The sequence below is a fragment of the Drosophila simulans genome, chromosome X, assembly GCF_016746395.2.
Source record: "Drosophila simulans strain w501 chromosome X, Prin_Dsim_3.1, whole genome shotgun sequence".
Taxonomy (NCBI): domain Eukaryota; kingdom Metazoa; phylum Arthropoda; class Insecta; order Diptera; family Drosophilidae; genus Drosophila; species Drosophila simulans.
In genome coordinates this window covers 13,825,625-13,852,834 of record NC_052525.2, presented here as the reverse complement: position 1 = coordinate 13,852,834, position 27,210 = coordinate 13,825,625, and the positions used below count along the sequence as shown (strand labels likewise).

The following is a 27,210-nucleotide window of genomic DNA, read 5'->3' as shown; positions in this document are numbered from 1 at the left end:
CTACGACAGTTAAGTTTATTATGTCAGGGGAGCGACAAAATAGAAGGGAGTGCAATTGCGAGTGGGAGTGGCAGACTGAATAGTGTTTAGCTGTCGACTAAAAAAGACATTTTCCTGCTCACTTTGCGGTTAAGCACACAATACCCAAACCCCTGTCCCCTCTCTATTTTTTTGTTAGGTTGATCCAAAAACCACCCACAATCACCCCCTCACCCCCACTTTCGAAACGAGAAAACGCATTTTATGGCATTCAAATCGTAATGATTTTGCGCTTTTCTCCATGTTCTTTCCCCAACAATTCTCCACAAATGTGCGGCCAAGTTGGCAGAAAATTGCACTCTCTGCACTTGTGTGTGTGTGTCAGTGTGTGTGTGTGACTGCGTGTCATTGGATTTTCATTTGGTGCGCGCCTGGAAAATCTCAAAGGCAGCTACAATGCGGATGGGAGCATGGCGATGACTAGGATGCGGATGACGAGGACGTCAGCAGCTGCCTCATCATTGTATTCGCAGCACACAAATGCTGGATGGATGGACAACTGGCTAACAGGGAAAAGGGAGCTGGTTAAGGAGCATAACATCGGGCCAGACATCCAGGGGGTCAAAGCTAGCTGGCTGGCTGGCTTTCATGGCCCATTGATAAATAGACTGTTTAGCCGACTCCTGACCAGCACTCCTTGCTCAGCCGATTCCGCAGAGAGACCCTTGCGTCGTGTAATGCATATCCAATTAAAATGTTAAGCCCGATGGCTTCCAATTCGACTTCAAAGAAATGCGAAGCCAGCAGAAATCGAGAAACGAAAAGACTGGCTCCTAATGATGGACCTAGAAGACTACCAAAAATGGTTGTTTGCCATAGGTTGGCAACGTACTAATGTATAATCATATGAATTAAGTGGCGAATGCACCAAATTGTAGATTTAATGTCCTGGGTCACCTGATTTCATATTCAATTGCATGATGCAACAAGCTTTACAATTCTATTGAAGCGATTCAATATATATGTATGTAATATAAGTTAAAATAAACCATAATTTGAAAATCATTTACATCTCTTCCACAAACTCTCTTGCAGTTATTCATCCAGATGCTTATGTGCAAATTTAAATAAACGGAAAAATAACACGTTTCAACTCTAAACGGGGGAAATTGGAAATGCAATTCACGGCCACGCTGCGTATGCGCAATTTTCATAATTGAGTAAACGTACCTCTTGCTAATAAACAGTTAAGCGAAAATGTGAATATCAAAGGTAAAGACATTAATTTAACTTCCACTGGAAGCACTTTCAATTAATTATAATTATTCATTGGTATTTGAAAATCCTTAACCATTTCCTGGAATATTCTCCATTAAAGCAGTATCGATGACAATGGTGTCTTATTTCCCGTAGGGATTATTTGGCTAGTGATTATGAGCTGCCAATTTTCCGGCTAAATACATTTTGCTGAATTACTCAGAATCAATGCGACGTGGCCGGTAGGAGAGATAAGGCCGAGCTCATATTGTCTTAGACAATACCTCCTACCGCCTCCCCAAAGTCTGAAAGACTCGTACATCTATAGTATATCCTATATCCCATTCGCATATCGCCCATCTATCTCTTTGTGTGCATATGCAAATAACTCGCACATATTTATTCACACACACACACATACACACGTGTACCCTGGCATATAAAGTGGCATTTTTGCAAATGATGGAACCGGGCTTAATGTGGGGAAAAATCAAAATAGTCAGGCAAGCGAGAAGAATATAAGACAAGGACACAAAGCCTTTTGTGTGCCACAATAAACTATTTTTTATTGCCGTTGGAAGAGATGGGACAGCTGTGTAGGTTGGGATTTTGAGGGGTTGGGGTTGGGGTTGGGGTTTGCTCGGGGGGTGGGGGCTTGAGGGGATCTACAGGAAAGGTGCTGTCCGTTTGTCCGCCTTTTCTGCCACTCCCCCTTGTTCGTTTCCTCACCCCAGAGTTCGTTTCTCTCGCTGCGTTGTCGACCGCATAAAAGTTTTTCAATTAAGTGCCATGCCCTACTTTGGACTTTTTGCTGAAGCCAACCCACACACACACACTCACCCCTCACACGTACACACACACACTCGGCGAACAGGACTCTGCCACAGACGGACGAACATACACGCGCGCGGCATTGCTGCATGCATAATGCGACTGCTAAAAGCGTCGCCAGCATCGCCGTCGTTACCGTTACCGTCGCTGCGTAAATGGAACGCACGTTCAGAAATCCACCCACTGCCCAGCCACCCACACCCCCACTTTCCAATTCCATTTCCATTTCCACATTTTCCCCCACTCCGAATTCCAGGCAAGCAGCTCGCTCGGATTGCAGATTCAATTCCCATAAAAATATCCCAAGGCGCTGTGAATGTATTAACAGAATCATAAACAATCGGGTTGCTCGCTTATAGCAAGAATAAACAATCAGAATGGACCGTACTAATAAAAAAAAAAATATCTAAACAATTTGATTTATAAACTGCAGTCTCAACTAACTAAATATTTGGTTGGTCTAAGTTTAAGTAAGTCATTATATAAAAGGTTATATTCTAACACCTTTCCTCCCAATCTGAACCCTTTTCTTTTCATTGAGAATTGATGTAGAAAAAATTTGGGAAATAGGAAGGACATTTGCATCCTTCCTTTTTAATATGCGTAAAGCGAATGGCGACAAAGGAGGTGATGAAGAGCAAGGACCATAGCAAAACGAGTGAGGAAAACACAAAAAACGAGCAGTTTTTTTGCTGCAGCTGAGCAATTTTCATTAAATACGAAGAAAAGCGGGGAACAATGCGAAGAGTTACCAGTTGATGATGAAGTCGAAGAAGAACAAACGAGATGGGACAATTTTGAGCAACTGCAAAACAAATACGTGACATATTCGTAGCCCCAGCTCACACACACACAGATACTCACGCACACAGATACTCACGCACACGGGCGCACATCAAACGCTTTTAATGAAGTAGCAACGCTTTGTTACACATTTCTGCATTATTTTTTCCCCTGCTGTTCATGTGTTGGTTAAAATTTTGGTTGGCTCCCAAAAACCCTTTCCCTTCATCACGCTACTTAACTGCGATATCTTAAGTTTAATTAAAACTTCAATAAAAGAAATTTAAACACCCTAACAAGAGTAAAGACTCATTAATCATGAGAAACCTGTAAAGATAGTTTAATACAACATTCTAAATTTAAGTACTCAACTTCCGGAATAGTTTTTCAACTGCAAACCACAACCACCTTGTTAAAATATTATAAAATAATTGTTTCCAAAAGCCAGCAGGCTTTCTTGAATAATGAAAACATAAGTTTTGGCAATGAAATAATTAAATTCCATATGAAAATACCATGTAAATTTATTCTATAATTTCACAGAATTTTTCAGTTGCCCCCAGCAACTTTCCGGTTTTGGGTTTTTCGCTCAGGAGTCGTTTTTTTCCTCCATTGCCCGAACTTTTTTGGTTTTGGTTTTGTTTTTGGGTTTTTGTCTTTGAATTTTCCTGATGCCACTCATTTCTCTCTATCTTGGGTTATTTTGCTGTATTTAATTTGGCCAACGCTTGAACTTCAATCAGTAAACATAACGTGCACGCATTCTGTGGTCTACTCCGAGCTCCCAGTAGCACTACCAGCAGTACCCCTCCGCATCTGGAGCCACATCCACATCCATGTATCCACATCCACATCCACATCCCCCATTGGTTCGCTGCAGGCAGTCAAACAAGGACAGCAGCCACAATCAACTTCAATAACTTAGACACACACGCAGGAAGGAAGAATGGAAGCAGGGAGTGGGTCCTGCCGTGCGGAGGGGGATGAAGGAGACTGGCAGGACTAGGACTAGGAGTTCCTGCCCCCTGGCATGCATGTTTATATTAGTTACGGGCCACAACAACTAAACGGGAGTGGAAAACTTTGCCCGGCAACTCCGGACGAAGACTTGATTTAAGTTCAGTCAAACACGGTGAAAACTGTTGCCGGCTCTTAGGCGCCTCCGTCTCTGATTGACTAACAACTGATTGGAAGGCGTAAAAAAGAGGCTCCGTTTCCTGGCCAACTGGTACACACACACACACACACACACAAACGGGTAAATACACATGCAGAGTGTCCTTGAGCCTGCCACGTGAAATGATTAAAACACACGCACAAAGGATTGCGCCGCTCGAAACAGAAACATCTTCTTGGGCACCGCAAGCACAGCACTTGGCTCTCTAACCGAAATCCATTCAGCAAACTAAACCAAACCAATTTGAAGTGAAAACCTCAATTCAGAACTCACACACACACACACACACTTGCACTTGCCAACATCCTTACATCCCAGCCCATCCTTTAGCCATTGATTATAATACGCGCCGGCTCTTAGTCTTTCATCAAGTTTTGCCAGCTCTTGCGGTCGGGAAGTGAATGTGAATGTGTGGCAGTGGCAGTGGAAATGGGAGGTGGAAAGTGTTCGGCGAATCATGAAGCCGGCGTCTTATATGCAAATTTGATTTAACCCGCACAAAGTGGAATAATAAATACAAATCTCAAACACGATCTATTGGGAAAACTCTTTAGGAAAGCCAGCCGCACAGAAAACAACGCGGGCTTATCGTACACAGAAAGAAACTAGTGCTTAGTTAGTATCAAAAAATAATGCAATAAATGAATTGTAAATAGATGCTTAAAAGTCGTTTTTCAGTAATTCAGATGCCAATGAAAGTGTATATATTACTTTTATAAAACTTCAACTTCGGTATATTTCTTTGAAATTTTTAGATAAATTACCAGGATAAAATGTTTGCTCTGCACCCCGTTTACTTCCTGATATGTGTGTCCTAAAAATGATGGAAATTTTCACATCCGTTTAATGCGAATACCTGTGACATTACTTTCCATTCCCGTTTTTTTTTCTTCTTTCGCTTCTGCGAAAGGAATATCCATCATTGGAGGGCATTGCGGAGTCGTGGCTGCAAACATTTATGTATATATCTCAGATTCCAGTTTGTTTCTGTATAGAAATTTGATTTTCATAAGCTGACTCACGTGCCACGTCAAATGGCTTATGGATGTGTGTGCGGGCTTGTCGATTTTTGCCTTACCATCCTGGCACGCACGCCCGCATATGCCGCGAGATTGAGTTGGATCCTGGATTCAGGACTCAGGACTCAGGAATCGGGAATCGGGATTCTGGGCTTGGTATTTTCGGGGTGGCCACGCATGAATTAAGCCAAAGATATGTTTGACAGGCAATATTTTCTATACCTAGACACGTCCTCCCACACACACACACACACACACTTTTACCGAGGGCACGTAATGCATTTGCATGGCGCCAGCACAGGAGCTTAAAATTATGCAGCATGCTTTTAGGGGCAACGGAATATGCTTTTAGTGTCGATGCTGGCCAAAAGGGAACCGAAACAGGTGCGTAATAACACAGCAAATAAAGTATCCGCACTCGAGATTCGAGGTTGTGAATATGCACGAGCAGCAATAGATGGAGCATGCATATGCATTCACAATACAGATGCGGGGGATTCAGTTGTCCGAGTGCTGGACTTATCACTCACTTAAACTCAAGCCCCACCCACTCAACCCTACTCACCGCCCATCCATTTTTCCCACTTTTCCCCAAAAGGTAAGCAACTAATCTATACGAACATATATGTACGTGCATGTATTTTCCACATTCAGGTGACAATTCCCGAGCTGAATGCATGCACACATGCGAATTTAAATGTAGAACGCCTGCCTGCGGGCTGGCAATTTAATTAAGTCTCCAAAAATAACGCCGGCGAGTACTGAAAATATGATAGATGATGATGAGTGCAATTTCAATTAAAAAACTGCACTTTCAGCCAGCCAACCAGACCGCCCCGCCGCGAATGTATTCTATTTTCGCATGCATTCACATTTTGCACATCCACCCACCGAATTCGATTTTAATTTTCTTTTGGTTGCCGCCGCGTTTGGTGGCATACTGCCAAAGGATATTTTAATCCTATGCAAAAAGCAAAAAGGGGGCGTTGCGATTTTATGCCGTGGCAGGCAGCTCAATTAACTGACATTAAGTGACTGGGCGGGGGAAATCTTTGTAGGCATTGAAATCCAATACGTGGCACATGACGAAATACAGTCGAAAAAAGAGGTTGTTGATTAGAAAAACATTACAGCCTATTTATGTTACTTGTTTAGTAATGTGACGCCATAGGACATTATTTATTATTAATATAAAATTTGCTATATATAAATATAGAGTAATATTTGTCAGAACAATTTAAGGAGCGACAGGACATCATCTAAATCAATAGTTCTTTCTTTTTTTTTTTTGCATGGAATTTTGTTTACAGCTCAGTATTGCGCAGTAAAAAAATATAGTTTCTTTTTCTCAGAAGGTCAGGACAGCCCTCATTGCAAATAAATACACATTTTCCAGCGTGTAGCACCACCCGCACCACAGCACCACCCGCATCGCACCACCGCAAGGAAACCCAGCGAAAGTGACAGCACAAGTGACATTTCAATGATTTCGCTGTCAGTCAGTCAGTCAGTCAGCCAGTCTGTCGCTCTGTCCTTGCCGTCTGTCATTCAGGCACTCAGTGTCTGAAGAATTCGGGGTCGTGTGGCTGTGTGGATGGGGGCGTGGCAGGAGGTGGGATGAGACAAACGGCTGTCACGCAATGGCGGCTCAAAACAACAACTAAACTGGAATTGAAGGGAGCTGCTGGAAAAGTGCTAACCACAGCAGAACTGCGGGGCAAGAAAACCATCAAACGGCTGTCGAAATGGCAAACGTTGTTTTTATCAGTTTCGAAAAGGCAGCAGCGGCGAAAATAAAACACAAATAGATATATAGCTACCGCTTTTGGTTTTCTTATTCTGGCGCAGCAGGCAACAACTTTTCTGACATGGAAAAATGGAATCTGGGTAGTGGAATGACCAGATCAGCTTTGGCAATTAGTGTTTATTGGCAAGGTCTCCATAAAATATTAAAATACACATTCATTATTTCTATTGATATATATAGATAGATACTATATAGATATTGATGTGCCGCAGCAGGTGGAGCTTCCTCCATATGCTAATTAGTCATTGAGTGGCTTTGATCCCCTGTAAGCGGCTTGTATCGCATGTGAGCTCGTGTATCACTCAGTGCTTTGTATGTGGGGAAAATCTATGGGAAAATGTATGTAATGTATAGAAAATGTATTAAAAACTAATTAGAAAACAGCCACGGGGCGTGGCACTGGGTGTCTCATTACGGCCATCAGCCAGGTGAAAGTTTTAGTTCAGTTCAATAATTATGGCATGGAAACTGAAGGTGCGAGCAAGTTCGTCCTTTGCTCCCCCTTTTGTTGAATTTATCCATTGGAGTTTCAACTGAAGCTATTTACAATTAAAGCTTTTTAAAACTATCCACCTTTTTTCCAATTTTAATTGTTATAATTCTTTAAAAACTATTTGTTTTGAGCATACTATTTAATAAATAAAATTAGCAAAAAGCCATTTGAGAATGCCTGACTGCATTTATTTATTTTAATTGAATTCATGAACAAGTTTTGTGTTTTTTAATCATTAAACAGTTCAAAAATGCCAAAAATTCTCTTGTTTCTACAAAGTTTCCCCACATTTTCAATACGTTTTGTAACCATTTAATGAGCTTTAACTAACTTTTTGCTAAAAGTACTTTGGAAATTGCTTATGCCACGGAATTTAGAAGAATTTTGTATTTTCATAAAAGTGACAAGCGCCTTTAAGCTTCTTAGGCAAACTTATCAAACATCAAAGTACAAATATTGGGCATTTTACAAATAATATATATTTTTATGCAGATTTAATAGTTCACTTTACGTGGTCATGCTAGCTGTCAACTATTTCTCTTATACTTTTATGAAAATAAACAAGCTATATTTTTGCAATTGATGTGAAAACGTAAAAGTTTTACAGCACCATTGAAATCTTCTAAGGTCCTTAATAAGTTGATTACTTTTGATTCAACTTGAGCATATAGTTTAGTGCAAAAAGTTTGGCCTTTGCTCCATGAACTCGCTCTTCATCTTGAGTCCTTTTGTTCTGTTTCTTAGTTTCCATTTCAATCATCTTTAGTTGACGCCTTCTGATTTGTCTAATGCAGAGTACACACACACACACACACGCACACAGCTTAAGGACCGCATGGCTATTAGTCGACCGGCAAGGACGACACACATACGCCCCGTTGCCGAGTTTGTCTTTCGAGTTGTGCACTTTCGTTTAATAGACACTCTTCACTTGGTGCCATCCTCCATTCGGCTCGATCTCGTCCTTTTGGCACTGCCTGGCCATATTTTAACTTAATTAACTTGCAACTATTTAAGTGAACAACACAAGTGGCTCGTTTTCGTATCCTTCGCCCCCCACTAGCTCGCCCAAGGATTTTTCTCATTTCTGGCTGTGTGAGAAATCTGGCTCTCCGGGTCGCCTGCTCCTTGGCACACTCAATGACTACAAATTGCGGTCATCAGAGAAAGCGGAGAAAGGTGTTGCAGGAGGAGCAGAGCCGCCAGAACTAAAGGTAGAAATAGGAAATAGGAGATTTCGTTTGTCACGTTCCAATGGGGAGAAGAGGAGAAAGTCGAAAGCCGAGATGGAGAACTAGAGAACTGGAGAACTGGAGAAAGGTGGAGGCAAGACCATCAGTGCCATGTTCTATGAAGCCAAGGCACGTATGGCAGCGGTGCCACTCCCCCATTTACCCGCCCCATCCACTTTTCCGCAAGTTTTCCGCCCGTCGGCTTCTCGTCTTGCCCTTTTTCGCCTGGCGATTGCCACTGCGATTTGTATAAAATTACAATTTCATTTGAAGCCAGAGCCCGTGAATTGAGGTCGATAGAAGGCCTCTATCTCTGACTGTTCGTCTATATATATGTATACATATATACATCTATATATCCTTCTCTCTTGCTATCGCCATCTCTGTTCCTTCCCAGTGGCTTTTGCTTCTCTAGTATTTATGCCTGGTGAGTGGAGCACATAAGCTATGTGGGATCTGTAAGCTCTTAATCTCTGATTCCTTGGGCATCTACTACAATGGTTAAGTATTATTGAATAGACCTCGTATTATATTGATAATTCCTAATTTTTTTCTTAAAAATTCAATTATATTGCCATAATGGAGCATTTCACAGTCGATCTTGATGTAATGGTGAAATTAACAGATTTTCATTTCCTTAAGCGCTGATTTTGCTCCGCGGGTGCAGATGCAGTGACTCAAGTCGAATCCACAGCTCATTATGCGACTGCCACCCGACTTCGCCCCCTGTCCAACCCTTACCATTGTCAATTGCAATTCTCTTAATTAGTTTCTGATGCTGGTGCGTTTCTCTGTTTTCCGTACTTGGCTGGGGTCCTTGAGCAACCCGGAATGCCAGGATCCCTGAATCTCGGTCCCCTGGCTGTCCTTCTGCTGTTTTTGGCATTTTCGTTCGACTTTCGGACAGTCGCTGATGTAATTTTCTGCTTGTTACGTTTCATTCGCTCTTTTTTCTCATTTCATTTCATTTTATTTTATTTTGCCATTTTCAGCTACGAAGGCAGAAGGAAGATGGAGTTTGTTTTGGTTGCTAGGAATTTATTCAAATTGGAATTTAATTGAAATGTTTGTCATTTGGAAGCTTTCCCACACACCCACACACCCACAGTCCCACATGCACTAACATATATATTTTGCACATACAGATATATATAGATGTATATGTATCTATAGACATTTACATCTCTCGCTTTTGACTTTTTCCAATTCGTTGCGGTTCCCAATTTTCCCCGTCTCCAATTGTTCTCGGCGGTCTGTTTATTTATTCTGCGGCTTACTTTTCCCACAGCGCTCGCACAGAGCAAGTAATTCTGGAATTTTAAGAATTTTCACTTGAAAATATCTCGGTAAAATACACAGCTCCCTTTCCCCAACATAAAACTTTTCCCACTTTTGCAGTGTGGCGTAAAAACGAAAGGATATTCCTTCGGGGTTTTGCTTGTCAATGTCTTGCAACTAGCCATTTGAAATAAAAAGCACATACTTATCGAATATAGCTCTTATATTAAAAATATATTTAAAATATATTTAAAATTACTATTAGTTTTTTTTCATTTGTCTTTCAGTTCAGCTCAGTTTGGGACTACGATATTACTCTGCGGAAAAGCGCAATTTAATCGCACAATTAATTTCCCAGGGAATTTACAAATTTGTAATTTATATATATTTTTTTCTGTTTTGTTGTCTCATATCCGTTCAGGACATGTGTTTCGTTTTGTAAGTAGGAAGTGCGAAAATCGTATGGTTAACAATGATTCGAAGCTAGGAAAATCGGTTGGAAAGCGGGAAAATGTGCTGGCAAAAGGGGGAAAATGTATAGATGGCGGGGAGTTCCTAGAGTGATGGTGAATCACAATATGCTATAACAGATGCAAAAAAAAAAGGGGTGAATAAATATTTTGCCAGCAATCACAACAATAACAACTGCGTGTTCGACGCAGTTTTCTAGCCTAAGGATACTAGTAGTAGTTGCTATTTTTGTTGTTTTAGTCCCTCTTTTTCGGCCTGTAAACCAATTTGCCAAAAGCCCGAACAACAGCAGCAATGCAAAATGTTATAAACTGGCCAAAAAAAAAGGAGCATGAGAAATGCAACAGCAACACAAATGCACAATGCACGCCAACACAAACGGCAACAAAAATTGGCATTTGCAAAATTTTTTGCCTACCAAATACATGTATGTATATGTATACATATATATATATACGTACATACACATACACACGTATATGTATTCCAGCCAAAGAAGAATCAGCAGTGAAAGCTGTGAATATGAAACATTTTTATAGCGAGCTCGGCTAACGAAATTGAGCTGCCGCAATGCCCACAGAAATATAGAGTGGCATGGCCCAGTGAAAGCACCACCCAAACAACCCCCCACCCCCCCCCCCCCCCCCCCCCCCTCTATGGCGATTTTGGCCCAGCGGCTATGCACCACCACCCACTCGAAAAACCACCCACTGCCAAGCTTCTGCAACATAAACCAAAAAATGCAGTCAATACAAATATAAATAACTGGCAGGGGCAAACAATCAAAAGCATTTTAACCCTCCTCGCAGCAGAGCCACGCCCACCGCCCCCTCGAGCACACACACACACACACACACAAATAATATGAGCACACAAAATACAAACACTCTCACACACACACACGCACACATCGCGTGTAGGTGTGCTTGTGTAATATATGGAAACGAATTTTCGGCGTGATTGCATCGCGAATACACGGCGTATACGTAATGCATTTGCAAAATATAAAATGCATCATGCACCTTGCAATTTTGCAACGGGCAGCCTTAATGAACATGCAAAGGAGCTGGAAACTTTAGCTCAATGGAAATATTTTGTGGTGGCCAAATTGGATTTTTTTTTTTTGGATTTGGGCGCGACTTGTTGAAAATGCAATCTGATTTATAACCGCTCCCAACGACGTAGCCCTTTAGTCCCAGATTGAAATAGAAATGAAAACGGATTCGGCTATCGACCAACGGCTTCTGTTCATAAAAGTGTTTGCTCATTTCATCAGCAAATGCCTGGGAAAGGCTGGGAAATTCTGGAACCCGGCCCCGAGAAATCAAATCAGCGCAGTCAGGCACGTTTCCACGGGCCATTAGCCATTAGCCATCTCCGTTTGTCCAACCAGCCACGCCTCCTCCGCTCGCCGGGCGAAGGGCAACCCCATCGTTTTTCGTGGAAAACCCACGGAAAACCCATGGTAAAACCCACGGAAAAACCGAGGAAAACCCCATCCAACACGTTCGCCTGTTTGTTTAAATTTGGCAGAAGCTGAGAGCGGCGCGATCATTTGACCATTTCGGTTTTGTGTACTTTATGCCTTCTCCACGTGCCCGGACCGCTTTTCCCAAAAATTGAAAAACTGGTAATAATATTGTGGTAATATCATTTCGCAATTTAGTTTTGCCCACAGACACGAATTCTCGCACAACAATGGTAGCTAACCGAAAAACTAATTTCATCTATACGTACGTATTGTATACATATGTGTATGTACATATGTGTTCGATGAGTTTGCTGCAATATTCGGTGCGAAAATTCGGTCAGGATTGGGAAAATTGCAAATTAAATTATTGCGCACAGAGCGGCATCCACAGCTCAGTTGGCTCAGCACAAAAATATGAAAATAAATATTAGTACTGAGATCTTACAATTTTCCACAGCATTAAATTTCACTTAGCATACAGAAGGTAAAGGCACAGTAAAAAAAAAAAGAAGAAAAACCCCGAAATGGAGACGAGAGCAAACGGCGAGTGGAAAAATAGTTTTCCCCATCGCGAAGTGCAGCTCGTTAAGCGTCTGAATCTCGACCAGCCCCTGACAGACGCTACAGATAGTGGGCCAGGATGAAGGAAAACGGATGAAGGTGGCGGTACGCGGCGGGGGAAAATTGGGCAAGTAGTTCATGAAGCAATACGAGCCTCGGGGCACACACCCTTTGAAATTGGTGGGGTTTAAATACTCATCATATATATGCACTTGGCTTTATTATTATAATTAAAGCAGCACATAAAATTCTTGATTTTTAATATTATGTGCATTTTGGAGCTGAGATGAAAATTGCTTTTGTGAATGTTCCATTGAGAACATTCGTATATTCAACACTTAATTGAAATTTTAGTACAAGTATAGCGCCATCTATCTCTTGGAATTCGTACTATTCAAGTTCGCAGCGCCAAACGACCGTCCCGGGTAACTGTAACACTGCAATAACGAGTGCAGTGACCTCACTGGCAACTGCCACAACATCAACTTCGTCAGCGGCCCAACTAATTATCGCTGTGCCAGCTGTAAATAATTCAGCAGCACTGACCGTTTGCAACAACAATAATGCACGTAAAGAAGAATCAAAACAAAAGCAGAAGTCGATTTCGACTGTGCAGACTGGCATGGATCGCTACATCCAAATCAAGAGAAAGCTCAGCCCTCAAAACAATAAGGCAGGTAATCAACCCAAAATCAATCGAACCAACAACGGCAATGAAAACTCTGCAGTAAATAATTCAAACCGATATGCTATCTTGGCTGATTCTGCGACCGAACAACCCAACGAAAAAACGGTAGGGGAACCAAAAAAGACCAGGCCTCCACCAATTTTCATACGAGAACAAAGTACAAATGCACTTGTAAATAAACTCGTTGCTTTGATTGGTGACAGCAAGTTCCACATTATCCCACTTAAAAAAGGAAATATTCATGAAATAAAACTACAGATCCAAACAGAAGCAGACCACCGTATAGTGACTAAATACCTAAATGATGCTGGTAAAAACTACTACACATACCAATTAAAAAGTTGCAAAGGGCTACAGGTAGTACTTAAGGGCATTGAAGCAACAGTGACACCAGCTGAGATAATTGAGGCTCTGAAGGCCAAAAACTTTTCTGCAAAGACAGCTATTAATATTTTAAACAAAGACAAAGTTCCGCAGCCACTATTCAAAATAGAACTCGAACCAGAGCTCCAGGCACTAAAGAAAAACGAAGTGCACCCAATATACAATTTACAGTACTTGCTACATCGGAGGATCACCGTGGAGGAGCCGCACAAACGTATCAATCCAGTTCAATGTACTAATTGCCAAGAATACGGCCACACCAAGGCATACTGCACCCTTAAGTCCGTATGTGTTGTCTGTAGCGAACCTCATACTACCGCAAACTGCCCCAAAAACAAGGACGATAAGTCTGTGAAGAAATGCAGTAACTGCGGGGAAAAACATACTGCAAACTACAGAGGCTGTGTGGTGTACAAAGAATTGAAGAGCCGCCTAAACAAACGTATTGCCACAGCACATACATACAACAAAGTCAATTTCTACTCTCCGCAACCGATTTTTCAACCACCCCTAACTGTCCCAAGCACTACTCCAACAATTTCTTTCGCTAGCGCCCTAAAATCCGGACTAGAAGTGCCCGCCCCACCGACAAGAACTGCTCATTCCGAACATACACCGACAAACATCCAACAAACACAACAAAGTGGCATCGAAGCTATGATGCTATCCCTACAGCAAAGCATGAAAGACTTCATGACGTTCATGCAAAATACTTTGCAAGAGCTCATGAAAAACCAAAATATCCTGATTCAACTTCTTGTATCTTCAAAATCCCCATAATGGCTTCCCTACGGATATCTCTGTGGAACGCAAATGGCGTTTCACGGCATACACAAGAGCTCACACAGTTCATTTACGAAAAAAACATCGACGTAATGCTACTATCAGAAACGCACCTCACAAATAAAAACAATTTTCATATACCAGGATACTTGTTCTATGGTACAAATCATCCAGATGGTAAAGCTCATGGAGGCACTGGAATACTCATCAGAAATCGCATAAAACACCACCACTTAAACAATTTTGACAAAAACTACTTACAATCTACGTCCATAGCCTTACAACTCAACAATGGTTCAACGACTCTAGCCGCAGTCTACTGCCCACCGCGCTTTCCAATCTCTGAGGATCAATTCATGGAATTCTTTAACACACTAGGTGACAGGTTCATCGCAGCGGGTGACTATAACGCCAAGCACACCCATTGGGGATCTCGACTTGTGTCGCCAAAGGGTAAGCAATTGTACAATGCGCTTACGAAGCCAGAAAACAAGCTAGACTATGTATCCCCGGGTAAGCCTACATACTGGCCAGCAGACCCAAGAAAAATCCCAGACCTGATCGATTTTGCAATTACTAAACATGTCCCCCGCAACATGGTCACCGCCGAAGCACTAGCAGATTTATCATCAGATCACTCACCCGTTTTTCTAAATATGCTAACTCGCCCCCACATCGTCGACCCACCGTATAGACTCACAAATTTTAGAACAAACTGGCCAAGGTATCAAAAGTATGTCTGTTCACACATAGAACTAACGACGGCATTATCTACAAAGGAGGATATAGACAAGTCAACGGAAACTCTTGAAAACATTTTAGTTTCGGCTGCAAAGGCTTCAACCCCGCCAGTGACGTATGCAAAACCAAACTACATCAAAACTAATCGCGAAATCGAGCGGCTGGTATTAGATAAACGACGCCTACGAAGGGATTGGCAGTCTAATAGATCACCAATTACTAAGCACATGCTTAAGATAGCCACACGCAGGCTTACCAATGCTCTCAAACAAGAGGAAAAAAACAGCCAACGTTCATATATCGAGCAACTCTCTCCCACCAGCACTAAGTACCCTCTTTGGAGAGCTCACAGAAACCTAAAGACTCCAATAGCGCCAATTATGCCACTCCGAAGTCCCTCTGGCACCTGGTTTCGAAGTGATGAAGAAAGAGCCAGTGCTTTCGCTGACCATTTACAAAATGTATTCCGACCAAATCCCTCTACCAACACATTTATTCTCCCTCCTTTAATAGCAGCCAATCTAGATCCTCAAGAACCCTTTGAATTCCGACCATGTGAACTAGCAAAGGTTATCAAAGAGCAACTGAACCCAAGAAAATCGCCTGGCTACGACCTAATAACTCCAAGAATGCTCATTGAACTCCCAAAGTGTGCTATTCTTCACATCTGCCTGTTGTTCAACGCAATCGCCAAGCTTGGATACTTCCCTCAAAAATGGAAAAAGTCGACCATAGTAATGATTCCAAAGCCAGGAAAAGATAAAACGCAGCCATCATCATATAGACCGATAAGCTTACTAACATGTCTTTCAAAGCTGTTTGAAAAAATGCTACTCCTTCGGATTAGCCCTCATCTTAGAATAAACAACACACTTCCAACACATCAATTTGGCTTTAGAGAAAAACATGGAACCATCGAACAGGTCAACCGAATCACGTCAGAAATTCGTACTGCTTTTGAACATCGAGAATACTGCACAGCCATTTTTCTAGACGTCGCGCAGGCATTTGACAGAGTGTGGCTCGATGGACTTTTGTTTAAAATAATCAAGCTGTTGCCCCAAAACACACATAAGCTACTGAAGTCATACCTATATAACAGAGTGTTTGCAATAAGATGCGATACAAGCACTTCACGCGATTGCGCAATCGAAGCTGGAGTGCCGCAAGGCAGTGTACTGGGTCCAATCTTATACACCCTGTATACGGCGGATTTCCCCATAGACTACAATCTAATAACCTCCACGTTCGCCGATGATACCGCGATACTCAGTCGCTCGAAATGCCCAATAAAAGCCACGGCACTCCTATCCCGACACTTAACATCTGTAGAACGATGGCTTGCCGACTGGAGAATTTCAATAAATGTTCAAAAATGCAAGCAGGTTACCTTTACCTTAAACAAACAAACATGCCCTCCACTGGTCTTGAATAACATATGCATTCCACAAGCCGACGAGGTAACATATCTGGGAGTTCATCTGGACAGGCGGCTCACTTGGCGCAAACATATAGAAGCCAAATCGAAACATCTTAAACTTAAAGCAAGGAACCTCCACTGGCTCATAAATGCTCGCTCTCCACTTAGTCTGGAGTTCAAAGCTCTTCTATACAACTCCGTCTTAAAACCTATCTGGACTTATGGCTCCGAGCTGTGGGGCAACGCATCCAGAAGTAACATAGACATTATTCAGCGAGCACAGTCAAGAATTCTGAGAATTATCACTGGAGCGCCGTGGTACCTTCGAAACGAAAACATACACAGAGACCTAAAAATCAAATTAGTAATCGAAGTAATAGCTGAGAAAAAAACGAAGTATAACGAAAAGCTGACCACCCATACAAATCCCCTCGCAAGAAAACTAATCCGAGTATGCAGTCAAAGCCGGCTGCACCGCAACGACCTCCCAGCCCAGCAATAAACTTATTAGGGCATTAATGAAAAAAAAAAAAACTATCACTAAGTGAAAGTTAATTAAGTTAGATTAAGATTTGAACACTTATTGTTAGTCTCTTAACACAAAGGGAAGATTCAATAAATAATAAAAATTAAAAAAAAAAAAAAAAAAAAAAAAAAAAAAAAAAAGTTCGAAATTGAGAATAGGGTAAGGGTATAGCATCTTCGATCTGGCCAACCTTCTTTTGGTCAACTAAAATAAGTGGCTTAGCTGGAGCATCGCTGAAGTGCACGACAGTTTTGTGGGGCTTTAAGTGGTCGGATGGCCAAGGTGGCCACACCACGAAAGTTTCGAGGCTAAATTTACCTTTTGTGTTAATTCCGGCTGCAGTTACCTTGGCGTCTTGCGCTCGTCCTCCTCTCGCTTTATTTTATTTTATTTTTTTCACCTGCAAATGGAAGATGGGAAAACAGAAATCAAATATTTGCCATATTAGCTTTTTTATTTTCACCCAAAGAGGGCGCCACTTCGAGTGGCCTTGCTGTCGACTGGGGGGGTCTGAAAACTCATTAGGAACGTTGTGCACATTAAAGACATTGCAAATGATATTTACATATTTTATTTCACAGCGCCTTTATTTACGCAGCATTCCAAATAGAAACAGGGGGCCTTTCATTAACATTCGGCTATTTGTGTGTCATCAGATGAACCGACCAGGGATGTAATTATTCTTTAGGCCCCAAGAAAAAGCCGTAAACAAATTTTTGGCGCTGTCGAAAGTCCCCGGGGATGAATTCATTTCAAGACGTTTTCTTTATCTTCATTTTTCTGACTTCTTTTGGGCAGGTGCTTTTTGTTTTGTTGTCCCTGCTACATCAGGCACATAAACGCACCTTATATATGTATATATATATACGATGTATATGTATGTGGCCTTATAAAGTATGCTTGTACATTCAAAATATCTCTGCAGATCTGTTGTTGTTCCTGGTGGCTTTGTTGCTTGTTGGCTTGTTGCAGCCGAAAGATAACAGCAGCTCATGGGTGGAGTGGGGGTGGTGCGATGTCCTTGCCAGGATACCCAGTCACCTGGGAGCCGAGGACAATACAATACAGATCCTATCGCCGACTGGGGAGCGGGAAACGGCGAGGAGAGTTCATTGGGTGACGATGACAGCAAATTGCATTAAATGAACTAGAAGAATGCCTCCAGGCGAGACTGATTGGAGACCTGCCGAGCCATTCAAATGTAAAACAGTAAGTGAGCAGAAGAGCCTCCTGCTCACTGCGATGCTCCTGGGACAAGGATAAAAGGAGTTTTGCGAGGGAAAACATCTACCAGGCAAAACGCAATCCCTTTCGGGTTGAATCCTAACTAGTTGGGACTACCTACTCAGCGAATAATTAGGGTCCTTCCGCTTTCCGCTTGTTGCCACATTTTTCAGGTTCGATTGGGAATTAAATTATATGTTCGACAAAGAAAAGCATTTCATATTTGGACAAATATATCTTATGGTTAACTGTTTATTTTTGGACGGACTTTCAGAAAACCCGCGTTAGCCCAAAAATACGTTACTACGAAGGATTCTACTATCATAAATCGGCTAAAAATTGGCTTAGAGCTCTTAATATATCTGATTTACACAGCTAATTAGCACCACTAACGATTCCTGTCATTTTGTTTGACCCTAGGGTAATTTCATATTTTGGTCATTTTTCACAGTTTTTATAAGGGTTCATCATCAAATTTTTCAAAAAATGCCAAAAAATTAAGATTTTAAAGCTGAAATCCAGACAGATTAGAAATTACCTACCGAGCACAATGATGTATGACATTCCATTTTTGGATTATTATTTCCAATTTTATGGAGCAAAAACTGAATATTTTTATGCGGAAAATGAGAAAAAGACTTTTACCAAAATGTTGATTTCTTGGATGCCGTCTTTAATCACAACTTGGCTAAAAATGACCACACAGCTAAATGAATAACATTTTTGTGCAGCTTGCTAATGATCCCTATCATTATTTGGGAGCCTAGAGCAAAAGGGGTAACATCTCCAACATTTTCGAAAAATGGCAAAAAAATTAGTTTAAAAAATTGGAATCTGTTTTGGACCCTTATTTAAAATGTTTTGGTAAAAAATGATTTTGTTTGAGGGAAAATCATTCGGACATTTAAAATATTAATTTCGTTTGAATATATTAACTTCATTGCGAGTTTATATCTAATATAGAGGTCTTCAGAATTAATGCATTACGCCCTCCACAGAAAACGAAATCAAATCGTCAAGCAGATGAAACCGATTTGAAGAGCTTTCCCTGGGAAAGTATCCCGGTTGGTGGAGACTGTCGTTTTATTCGGCACTTGGCCACCAGGCAACCACAATGTTTCCCTGGCAACTAAGCAAGTGCTGGGCCAAGTAAATGTGCTCCGAAAACCATCCTTAATATCCGTCTGCCATCTTTACTGCCCACATATGAACCCAAGTCAACTCAACGAAATCCTAGCTGAAGGACCCCCGCCCAGACATTAACCGCAACATTTTCGTCCTGTCAGCAAATTTCGGGAACAAACATCGTTTATACTTCTGCATTGGTCATGTTCATATATGCCACCAGAATCCAGAATCCAGAATCCAGAAACGAGAAACCGAAAACCCATCCAGCCCGCAAATTGTCACTGCTGCTGGCTAATCAATTCTTGGGCTTCAGTTTCAGACTCCAGAGTCTGACTGCTCTGATGTGACCAGTTTTTGGTGTTGGCGCTCAGCCTGTGGTTTTTCTTCGTATTTGATTTAGAAATTTGCAGGTAATGAAGCTGTTTAATGTCTTGGCCAGAAGCGGAGGAGGCTGCAGCGGCGAGAGTCCTGCGGCTAGCCACTCTCAACTAAGTTGGCCCTTTCCGTTTCAGGCGGAGCAACTGTGTGGAACGCAGACATTGTGGTTTGGGGGAATCGCTTCTCTGATCCTGGCTGTGCTGCTCCTTTGCCCATTGATGTCATAAGTAGCGATGGAGGCCATAAACTAACGCGGCATACCATATCTGCTTGGGTTGGGTTCTGCGTTTCACAAATGCGGTTGTGTGTCACTCACATGCCAGAGTCCTTAGGACGAAGGGCGTCCCGCCTGCTTGTTGATTAAATTTTAAAGACAATTTTCCGATTGAGCGAGCCCAAAGCAATTATCCTTTTCCATTCGAAGGACGAGAAATCGCCGAGTTGCTCGGATTACTCGCCGAAATTTGATACACCAATTGTCATTGGGTGTGTGCGTGTGAGTGTGTGAGCGAGTTGCAACTGGCAACTTTCGCCTCGAATTCATTTGCAATTAAACGCATAAACATTTTAATTATGCCAAAGCTTCGTCCGGGAAAGTTTTAACCCCCATACCCCGCCACTTTCTTTGTTTGCCAAGTTTTTGGCGCACATGCATAATGAAAACTTTCCACGGCATTGTCAGTGCAAGGCAAAAGTCGACTCAGCAAAAGTCTGGCTATCAATTTGTTTGTTTGGCCTTTTGTCGGTGGGAGGCGGGTGGCGAGTGGCGGGCTGGGTGGGCAGGTGGGGGTCGTGGCACAGGCGGTACAGGTGGGGCTACTAAGCCGCAGCAGCTTAGGCAGCAGCTTAATGAATTTACATAACGCACACACAAATCAAAAGCCAAAAAGGAAACGGGTGGGGCAGCCCATCCACATTGAGAACTCAACTTTTGCCACCGCAAGCGGGCTAATCAGCTTGGGGAGAAAGTTTTGGGCGAAATTATGCGAGTTTTCTGTTATTAAAAGGCAACCTTAGAAGTCAAAGCCTTAGAAAAATACGCAATAAATAAAAATCAAATGCAAACGTGAACAGGAAATAAATGAGAAACTTTCCTTAGCCCAGGAGCAAGGCATTCATCAATGACAAACTGGTGGCAGGATCAAGCTGCTGCCTTCAATTGATGACAATGAGCAGCGAAATTGAATTGAAAATTAATGTTAAAATTAAAATGAAAAATGGTGGATATCGAAAAGGAGAGTACGCGCAGTACGGCATATGTACATGCAGCCCCACTGAGTTGACATATTTTCATTAAGACACCCGAAATCAATTGAGGAACTCCTCCTCCTTCACATATTTATGCGGGCAGGCAATCATTTACAAGAATCAACTACATTTGGGCGCCAGTGATATATGAAGAGTCGTCTACCAATTATTAGCTGACCCCACAACGGCCAACAACAGACAATTGGCCAACATTTTAGTGGGCGAGAAGGGCAGTTGTGTGTTTTCCAACCCATCGGACCTTGGCAATAAAATTAAAAGTCGCAACCGCCGAAAAGGACCTCTTTGCGATGGGAAATGGCAAAGGTTTTTCTTCCACTGCTATTTATGGTCATGTGTTTTTCGTGTGTGTGAATGTTTCTGTGTGTGTGTGTGTTGGTGTGTCTGCTCACTCACACATGCCCGGCTAAAAGTTAAATTTATTGCCCCAACCCCTCACCCTTTTTTCAGGGTATATATCTCGTGTTTGTCTTGCGCTTTTGTTTTCGCCTCGTTCCTTTTCTTGGTTTCTCGATTCTGTTTTTCCACTCCGGTACAGATTTTCCCCCAAAAAAAAAGGAGAAAACTCACCCCTTCAGCGCCTTACTTCTGCCACTGCATTTATTTCACTTGATTTTCAAACAAAATTTATAAGTTGCGCGTCGCGTCGTTTATTTTGTTTTAATAGCAAAGCAATTTCAAATATAAAGACATTACCCAGCGGAACGAGAACGTGTGCTAGCAGCATTCGAGTGTGTGTGTATGAGTGTATGTGTATGAGTGTGTGTGTGTGTGTGTGTGTGTGTGTGAGCCCAACAGAGGGTTGCCAAGGCCTGAAAGCATCCTGCAGTATAGTATTTTTGGGCCAGGTTAGCTCGTTTCGCTGGCACTGGAGGCGAAAGTTAAGCAAAGAATTTTGGCAAGGACAAGGAATGTGAATTTGGCATGGAATAGGGGGGCTTGGAAATGGAACGAGCGATGCAGAATAACTCTGCTAAGAACTCTTTTCGAAAACGAATCGAAAATATTGATATAAGTGCCTCTTAAAATAGATTACAATAATTGAAGAGCACTGAGGGCGAACTTTTCCCCCCCTTCCATTGTGAACTTCTCGCCAGCTGCTGACCCCATGACCTCTTTTGCGATTGTGAGAAGCGCGGCGGAGGGCGCAGTTCATAATTGCCGTTTCAAGAGCATCGCAGTTCGCAGTTCGCAGTTCTCAGTTCGTAATTGTTCTTCGACCAGAATCGAATCGAATCGAATCGAATCGAATGGAATGGAATCCTTGCTGTGTGCAAGGACTTCTTTTGAGTCCTGGCTGCGATACGTGCGTGTAGTGTGACCAGCTGTTGTCTCCGCCAAGCTCGATAACAATCACAAATGGCTTGTTACAATAACTACAGGCTGCGTCTTTTGCGAATGGGACCTTATCAGTTACGGCAAAGTCAATTTAGGGGGCCAACACATGTCCGGGTTCGCACGATTCAATATTAATAAACACTTAAGCCGTGGGTTAGGGACAGGGATAGTCGACCGCAATACAATGTCCTCGAATCGGTTTGCCCGGGATGTGGCCAAATGCCCGGGCGACACATGTGACTTAAAATGAATGGCATCGTTTGCGGATGACAGGCGAGGAGCACGGCCAAGGAGCCATCAGGAAGCAGAGGAGCGGGAGCAGAAGCCTTGTTGCCAGATATTAAATTCACCCTGCCTGCCAGACAGTTGCCAAATAATGCGTATTTCATTAGAGTCCAAACAAAAGCGGCGACAATATAGCACAGGGCAGACCACCCACAGCACTCTGGAATCGATTCAAGTAGGTGTTGCGGATAGGTCTATTTTTCACTCAGCCTAATGAGATGTTCTTATGGCCCATTCATCTTCATCCATCTTCCGTTCGCCGCACCAACTGGATACGGCGTTCTTTTATGAATTATGGTAGATAATGTTCGACAATAGTCATCAAATCGAAATGACAACTTTCATAAACGCCACTATTTCCCGAAATTTCCAGAGTTCATCAAGAACAAAGCGGCAAAAGGCGAGCGACATAATCCAAATACCATTTGAACGTCTTTTCATTGCTTTTTTTTGTTTTTTCAAAAGCACTCACATTACATTCCAAGGTAAAGTAAGCCACTTGGTGGAATGGCATCAGCTTAGACTTTTGGATACTTGAACCCCTCAGAGAATCAAGTATCTTTTGGACACCAGTGAAATCCAGCATTAAGCTCTTGGAAGCTTCAGTTCAGACCAACAGAAATTTTATATACCATAAAAATATCAAATAAAAATGCCTCAGAAGCATCGCCTTGACAATTTTAAGCTTTTATCATTTTCAATGGGTCTCTCTTTACGTTTTTATACTTCTATTATGCTGGCATGTCCACGAGTATGTGTGCTTTTAAAAACCCATCAAAAACGAGGAACTCCTATGTGAAATGTTTCATTTTCGTTCAAATTATTCAATTTTAATTGGAAATATGTATAAACAAAAGCAAATATATAGGCAAATATCATACTATATTGCACTGCTTAAAATTTGTAAAATTTTCCACGGAGAATACGAAAACAATAGGAAAATTTGCCGCTTTGCCACGTGTAATCTCACCTTTTTAAGGCCCATAGTTGGCAGTCGAACAACGTGCGGATTAATCAGTGTTAGCCACAGCCAATTTGGCTTTTAAGAATTGCAATGCGTACGCATTGTAGGGAATCTTGTGGGAAATTAAAGTGCAGCACCCCCTACCCGTCCGGCAAGAGGATATCGTTGGTTTTCGTTGGTGTCTGTCGACAGCCCATAAGCCCGCCCGATTTGGCCCCGATTCCATTGGGGAAACTCGCTACCAATTTTGCCAGAGTGCTGGCTCCCAGTTGGGATGAAGGCCATCCATTGTTGCCCCGAAAGCAAAAGGGGAATAGCAAACGCAAAAGCAAAAGCTGGAGCGAGAACAAGAGCTGGGGTGCTGATCATGGGGGATGTAGATACAAACAGGGGTGCAAAATTAATTATACACGCATGCATAGACAAAGGATGCGAGGGAGCAGAAGCAGGGAAGGGGCAGGACCTGGAGCTGTGGCAGGACCTGGAGCAGAGGGAGGACACCTCATAATAATCACTGGTGGCATGTGCTAATACGATAATGGGCAACCAGTTGGCAGATTCCACATCCCCCCGGGATGTTCTCCCCTTTTTTTTTCCTTTTTCGCTATCTGTTTTATTACCTTTTTGCTATTTATTTATTACCACTAAGAACACACACCATACACCATTCACCATACACCATACAGCACACACCACACACTTATACATACACACACAATCCATGTTCCACATACAGAGCACATCCGGTACGCCCACTCGTGTGCTCCGCCGACTCCACCCCACCAACACCATCGCACTTTGAGGCTCCATAAACAAATATATTAAATTTTAATGCTTAATTTATGTGCAGATTAATTTCGTACATTTTTCGAGGCGCAGATTAGTTTTTGCCGCCCTTTCCACCTCCGCCACCGTGAAACGTAAGTAGGGGCGTGTCATTTCCTCTTAAACGTTTGCTAAATTAATTTTGCTTGGATTTCTTGTTTAATGCGTTCAAGAAATGCGGCACGAAAAATCATTCAGAAGATCAAATGGATATTTAGGCGACTCAATGGTATATACTATATATAAATGCGGACAGGAATTATATATGTAAATACATATCATTTAATTTTAGAAACATTTTTGGTTTTTGGGCCGTGTTTTGCAGCTTATAACAATGCAAGAGAATTTTAATCATTCGTTGGCCATTTCCCCAAATAATATTGACAACTCTAAGAAATTCTAGAGAAAAAATATGTAAGGTACAGGATGCACGTTAATAGTATGCGATTTATTTAATGAGTCTAATCTTCGACCTCGGAGACCTGAGTGCGATAACTCTTCGGATTGTGCTGCTCCCCCTGGGAATCATAGTCATCGGAGTAGAAAGATAAGTAGTTCGACTCCATACTGTCATCGGTCTCCTTGCCATCGGAATCATCGCCGCTTTCCAGCGAATCTTTGTCGCAGGCGATGGTCTGAACCACATCAGACTCATCCGATGGCACGTTGTTATTATCCGGATCGCTACCATCTTCAGAGGAGATCAAAATTGATTTACCATTGCTAAGCTTCGGCTCCGAATCCCCGCCAGCCATGGCTGCTTCCTCATTGTTTTTGGAGAGCATCACTTGCACCTTCTTATTGCGAGGACGAACACGATTGCGCGGCTTCTTGCGCTTCTTGGCCACCAACTTAATGGACTCTTCAGATTCTGGCTTTTTGTCGGAAAAAGGTTCCGGATTGGATGGCATGGGTTCTTTGGGCGCCTTGGCCACTTTCGATGGGCAAGCTGTTGGCGACTTGCGCACAAAATCGCCACTAACAACTAACATGCCATGGGCAGCGGTGCACTGAACCCTGGGCATGATTACCACAACCTCACTGGAATCGGTGAACTTGATGGTCATCTCCTGGATTCCGCTGATATTCTTCAACGGTAACTTGCCCAATGTGGCCTGCACGCGCTTCTCATCGGCCGCAGACGAGGATGGGATGTTCTTGTGCTTGCGGCGCATAGATCCCTTGCCACCGATGCGCACCACGTCCTCCATTTTCTTGAGCTTGTTGAAGTCCATTTCTTGAAATGCTCACCTTGAAAATGCTGTGCTTTGCAAATAGTTAAGTAGTATCCACTCGGAGATGTGAATCAACTAGACTGCAAAGTCATCGTCTTCCTCTTTAAGTTTTTGACACGTATTAAAAGGCCTACCAGGGCTACCAGGGCAGGAAAATTCTTATTATGTTCGGCTGGCATAATAAGTAGTAGTTCTTTTATTTCACAATAAATTCAGCAATTAACAGCTCTTGAAATTAGTAGCTTCAGTAGAATATTGTCAAGTTTATTCATTTTCTTTTTATTTATAATAGATATTCGGTTGTAAATTGTGATGATATCTCCTACAATTATTTTTAGCCGATTAATCATTCTTTCCCCAAAATATTTTGACAACTCTATGCGAAAGAGAACATAAAATAATGACTGGCAAAAACGTAACGCAGCGTTCTTGTAAGATAAGCATTTGATGAAAATTTTAGGTACAATAAACATGTTTTAGAAGTAGTTCAGAAAAAATGTACAGAAAATACATTTGAAGTATGCATGTATTTAGTATGCGATTTATTTAGAAAATTGGTACAAATGTATCAACAAATGAGTATGTCTAATCTTCGTCCTCGGAGACCTATGCGCGTTGAGTCTTCGGATTCACCTGCTCCGCAGGACCATAGTAATCGGAGTAGAAAATTGGTAGTTTCACTCCTTACTGTCATCGTCCTCCTTGCCATCGGAATCATCGCCGCTTTCCAGCGAATCTTTGTCGCAGACGATGGTCTTATCCACATCAGACTCATCCGATGGCACGTTGTCATTATCCGGATCGCCACCATCTTCAGAGGAATCATCGCCGCTTTCCAGCGAATCTTTGTCGCAGACGATGGTCTGATCCACATCAGACTCATCCGATGGCACGTTGTCATTATCCGGATCGCTAGCATCTTCAGAGGAGATCAAAATTGATTTACCATTGCTAAGCTTCGGCTCCGAATCCCCGCCAGCCATGGCCACTTCTTCATCGTTTTTGAAGAGCATCATTTGCACCTTCTTGTTGCGAGGACGAACACGATTGCGCGGCTTCTTGGGCTTCTTGGCCACCACCTTAATGGACTCCTCTGATTCTGGCTTGGGTGGATTGGCTGGCTTGGGTGCCTTGGCCACTTTCGATGCGCCAGCTGTTGACGACTTGCGCACGATATCGCCACTAACCACGAAAAAAGAATTTTGATTGCTACCCCGAACCTTGGGCATGGTAAACACAACCTCACTGGAATCGGTGAACTCGATGGCCACCTCATGGATATCGTGGAGCTCATTCAACGGTAACATGGCTAATTCGGCCTGCACGCGCCTTTCAGTGGCCGCAGCCGATGGGAGTCTCTTGTGCTTGCGGCGCACCGATCCCTTGCCGCCAATGCGAACCGCCTGCTCCATTTTCTTCATCTTGTTGAAATCCATAGTTCCGTTGAGAAATCCTATCAACTGGTATGTGTAAAGTGCGTGGAAAAGAATTTTCTCGAAGTGCTCACCTTGGAAATGCTGTGCTTTGCAAATAGTTAAGTAATATCCGCTCTAAGATGTGAATCAACTTATGTCCTCACGCCAAATAGGAAATGGTATTGGTAGACTGCAAAGTTATCGACTTCTTTGAGTTTGTGACGCGTGCTAAAAGGGTTGCCAGATCTTTG

At 42.4% G+C, this 27,210-nt stretch overlaps 3 protein-coding genes across 6 annotated transcripts in view; all 3 read right to left on the bottom strand.

Annotated features, from left to right (window-relative positions):
* Positions 1–27,210, bottom strand: part of LOC6725945 (zwei Ig domain protein zig-8) — a 139,072-nt gene that overhangs the window by 54,906 nt on the left and 56,956 nt on the right. For all 4 annotated transcript variants that reach the window (XM_016173900.3, XM_016173902.3, XM_016173901.3 and 1 more), the window contains one exon: positions 17,220–17,301. The gene's annotated coding sequence lies outside the window, so the exon portion shown is untranslated. The remainder of the gene's footprint in view (positions 1–17,219; positions 17,302–27,210) is intronic.
* Positions 21,464–25,677, bottom strand: LOC6725944. The gene has a single exon (XM_044923781.1). The coding sequence runs from the start codon at positions 25,542–25,544 to the stop codon at positions 24,771–24,773; it is 774 nt and encodes a 257-aa protein (XP_044779716.1). The 5' UTR covers positions 25,545–25,677; the 3' UTR covers positions 21,464–24,770.
* Positions 26,070–27,207, bottom strand: LOC6725943 (nascent polypeptide-associated complex subunit beta-like). The gene is made up of 2 exons (XM_039298036.2): positions 27,052–27,207; positions 26,070–26,997 (listed from the first exon to the last, which is right to left on the bottom strand). Exon 2 carries the CDS (start codon positions 26,978–26,980, stop codon positions 26,222–26,224), a length of 759 nt encoding a protein of 252 aa, XP_039153970.1. The 5' UTR covers positions 26,981–26,997; positions 27,052–27,207; the 3' UTR covers positions 26,070–26,221.

Excerpts from the sequence above, each read along its gene's own strand:
- LOC6725944 (XM_044923781.1), bottom strand. The coding sequence starts at position 25,544 with ATGGACTTCAACAAGCTCAAGAAAATGGAGGACGTGGTGCGCATCGGT.
- LOC6725943 (XM_039298036.2), bottom strand. The coding sequence starts at position 26,980 with ATGGATTTCAACAAGATGAAGAAAATGGAGCAGGCGGTTCGCATTGGC.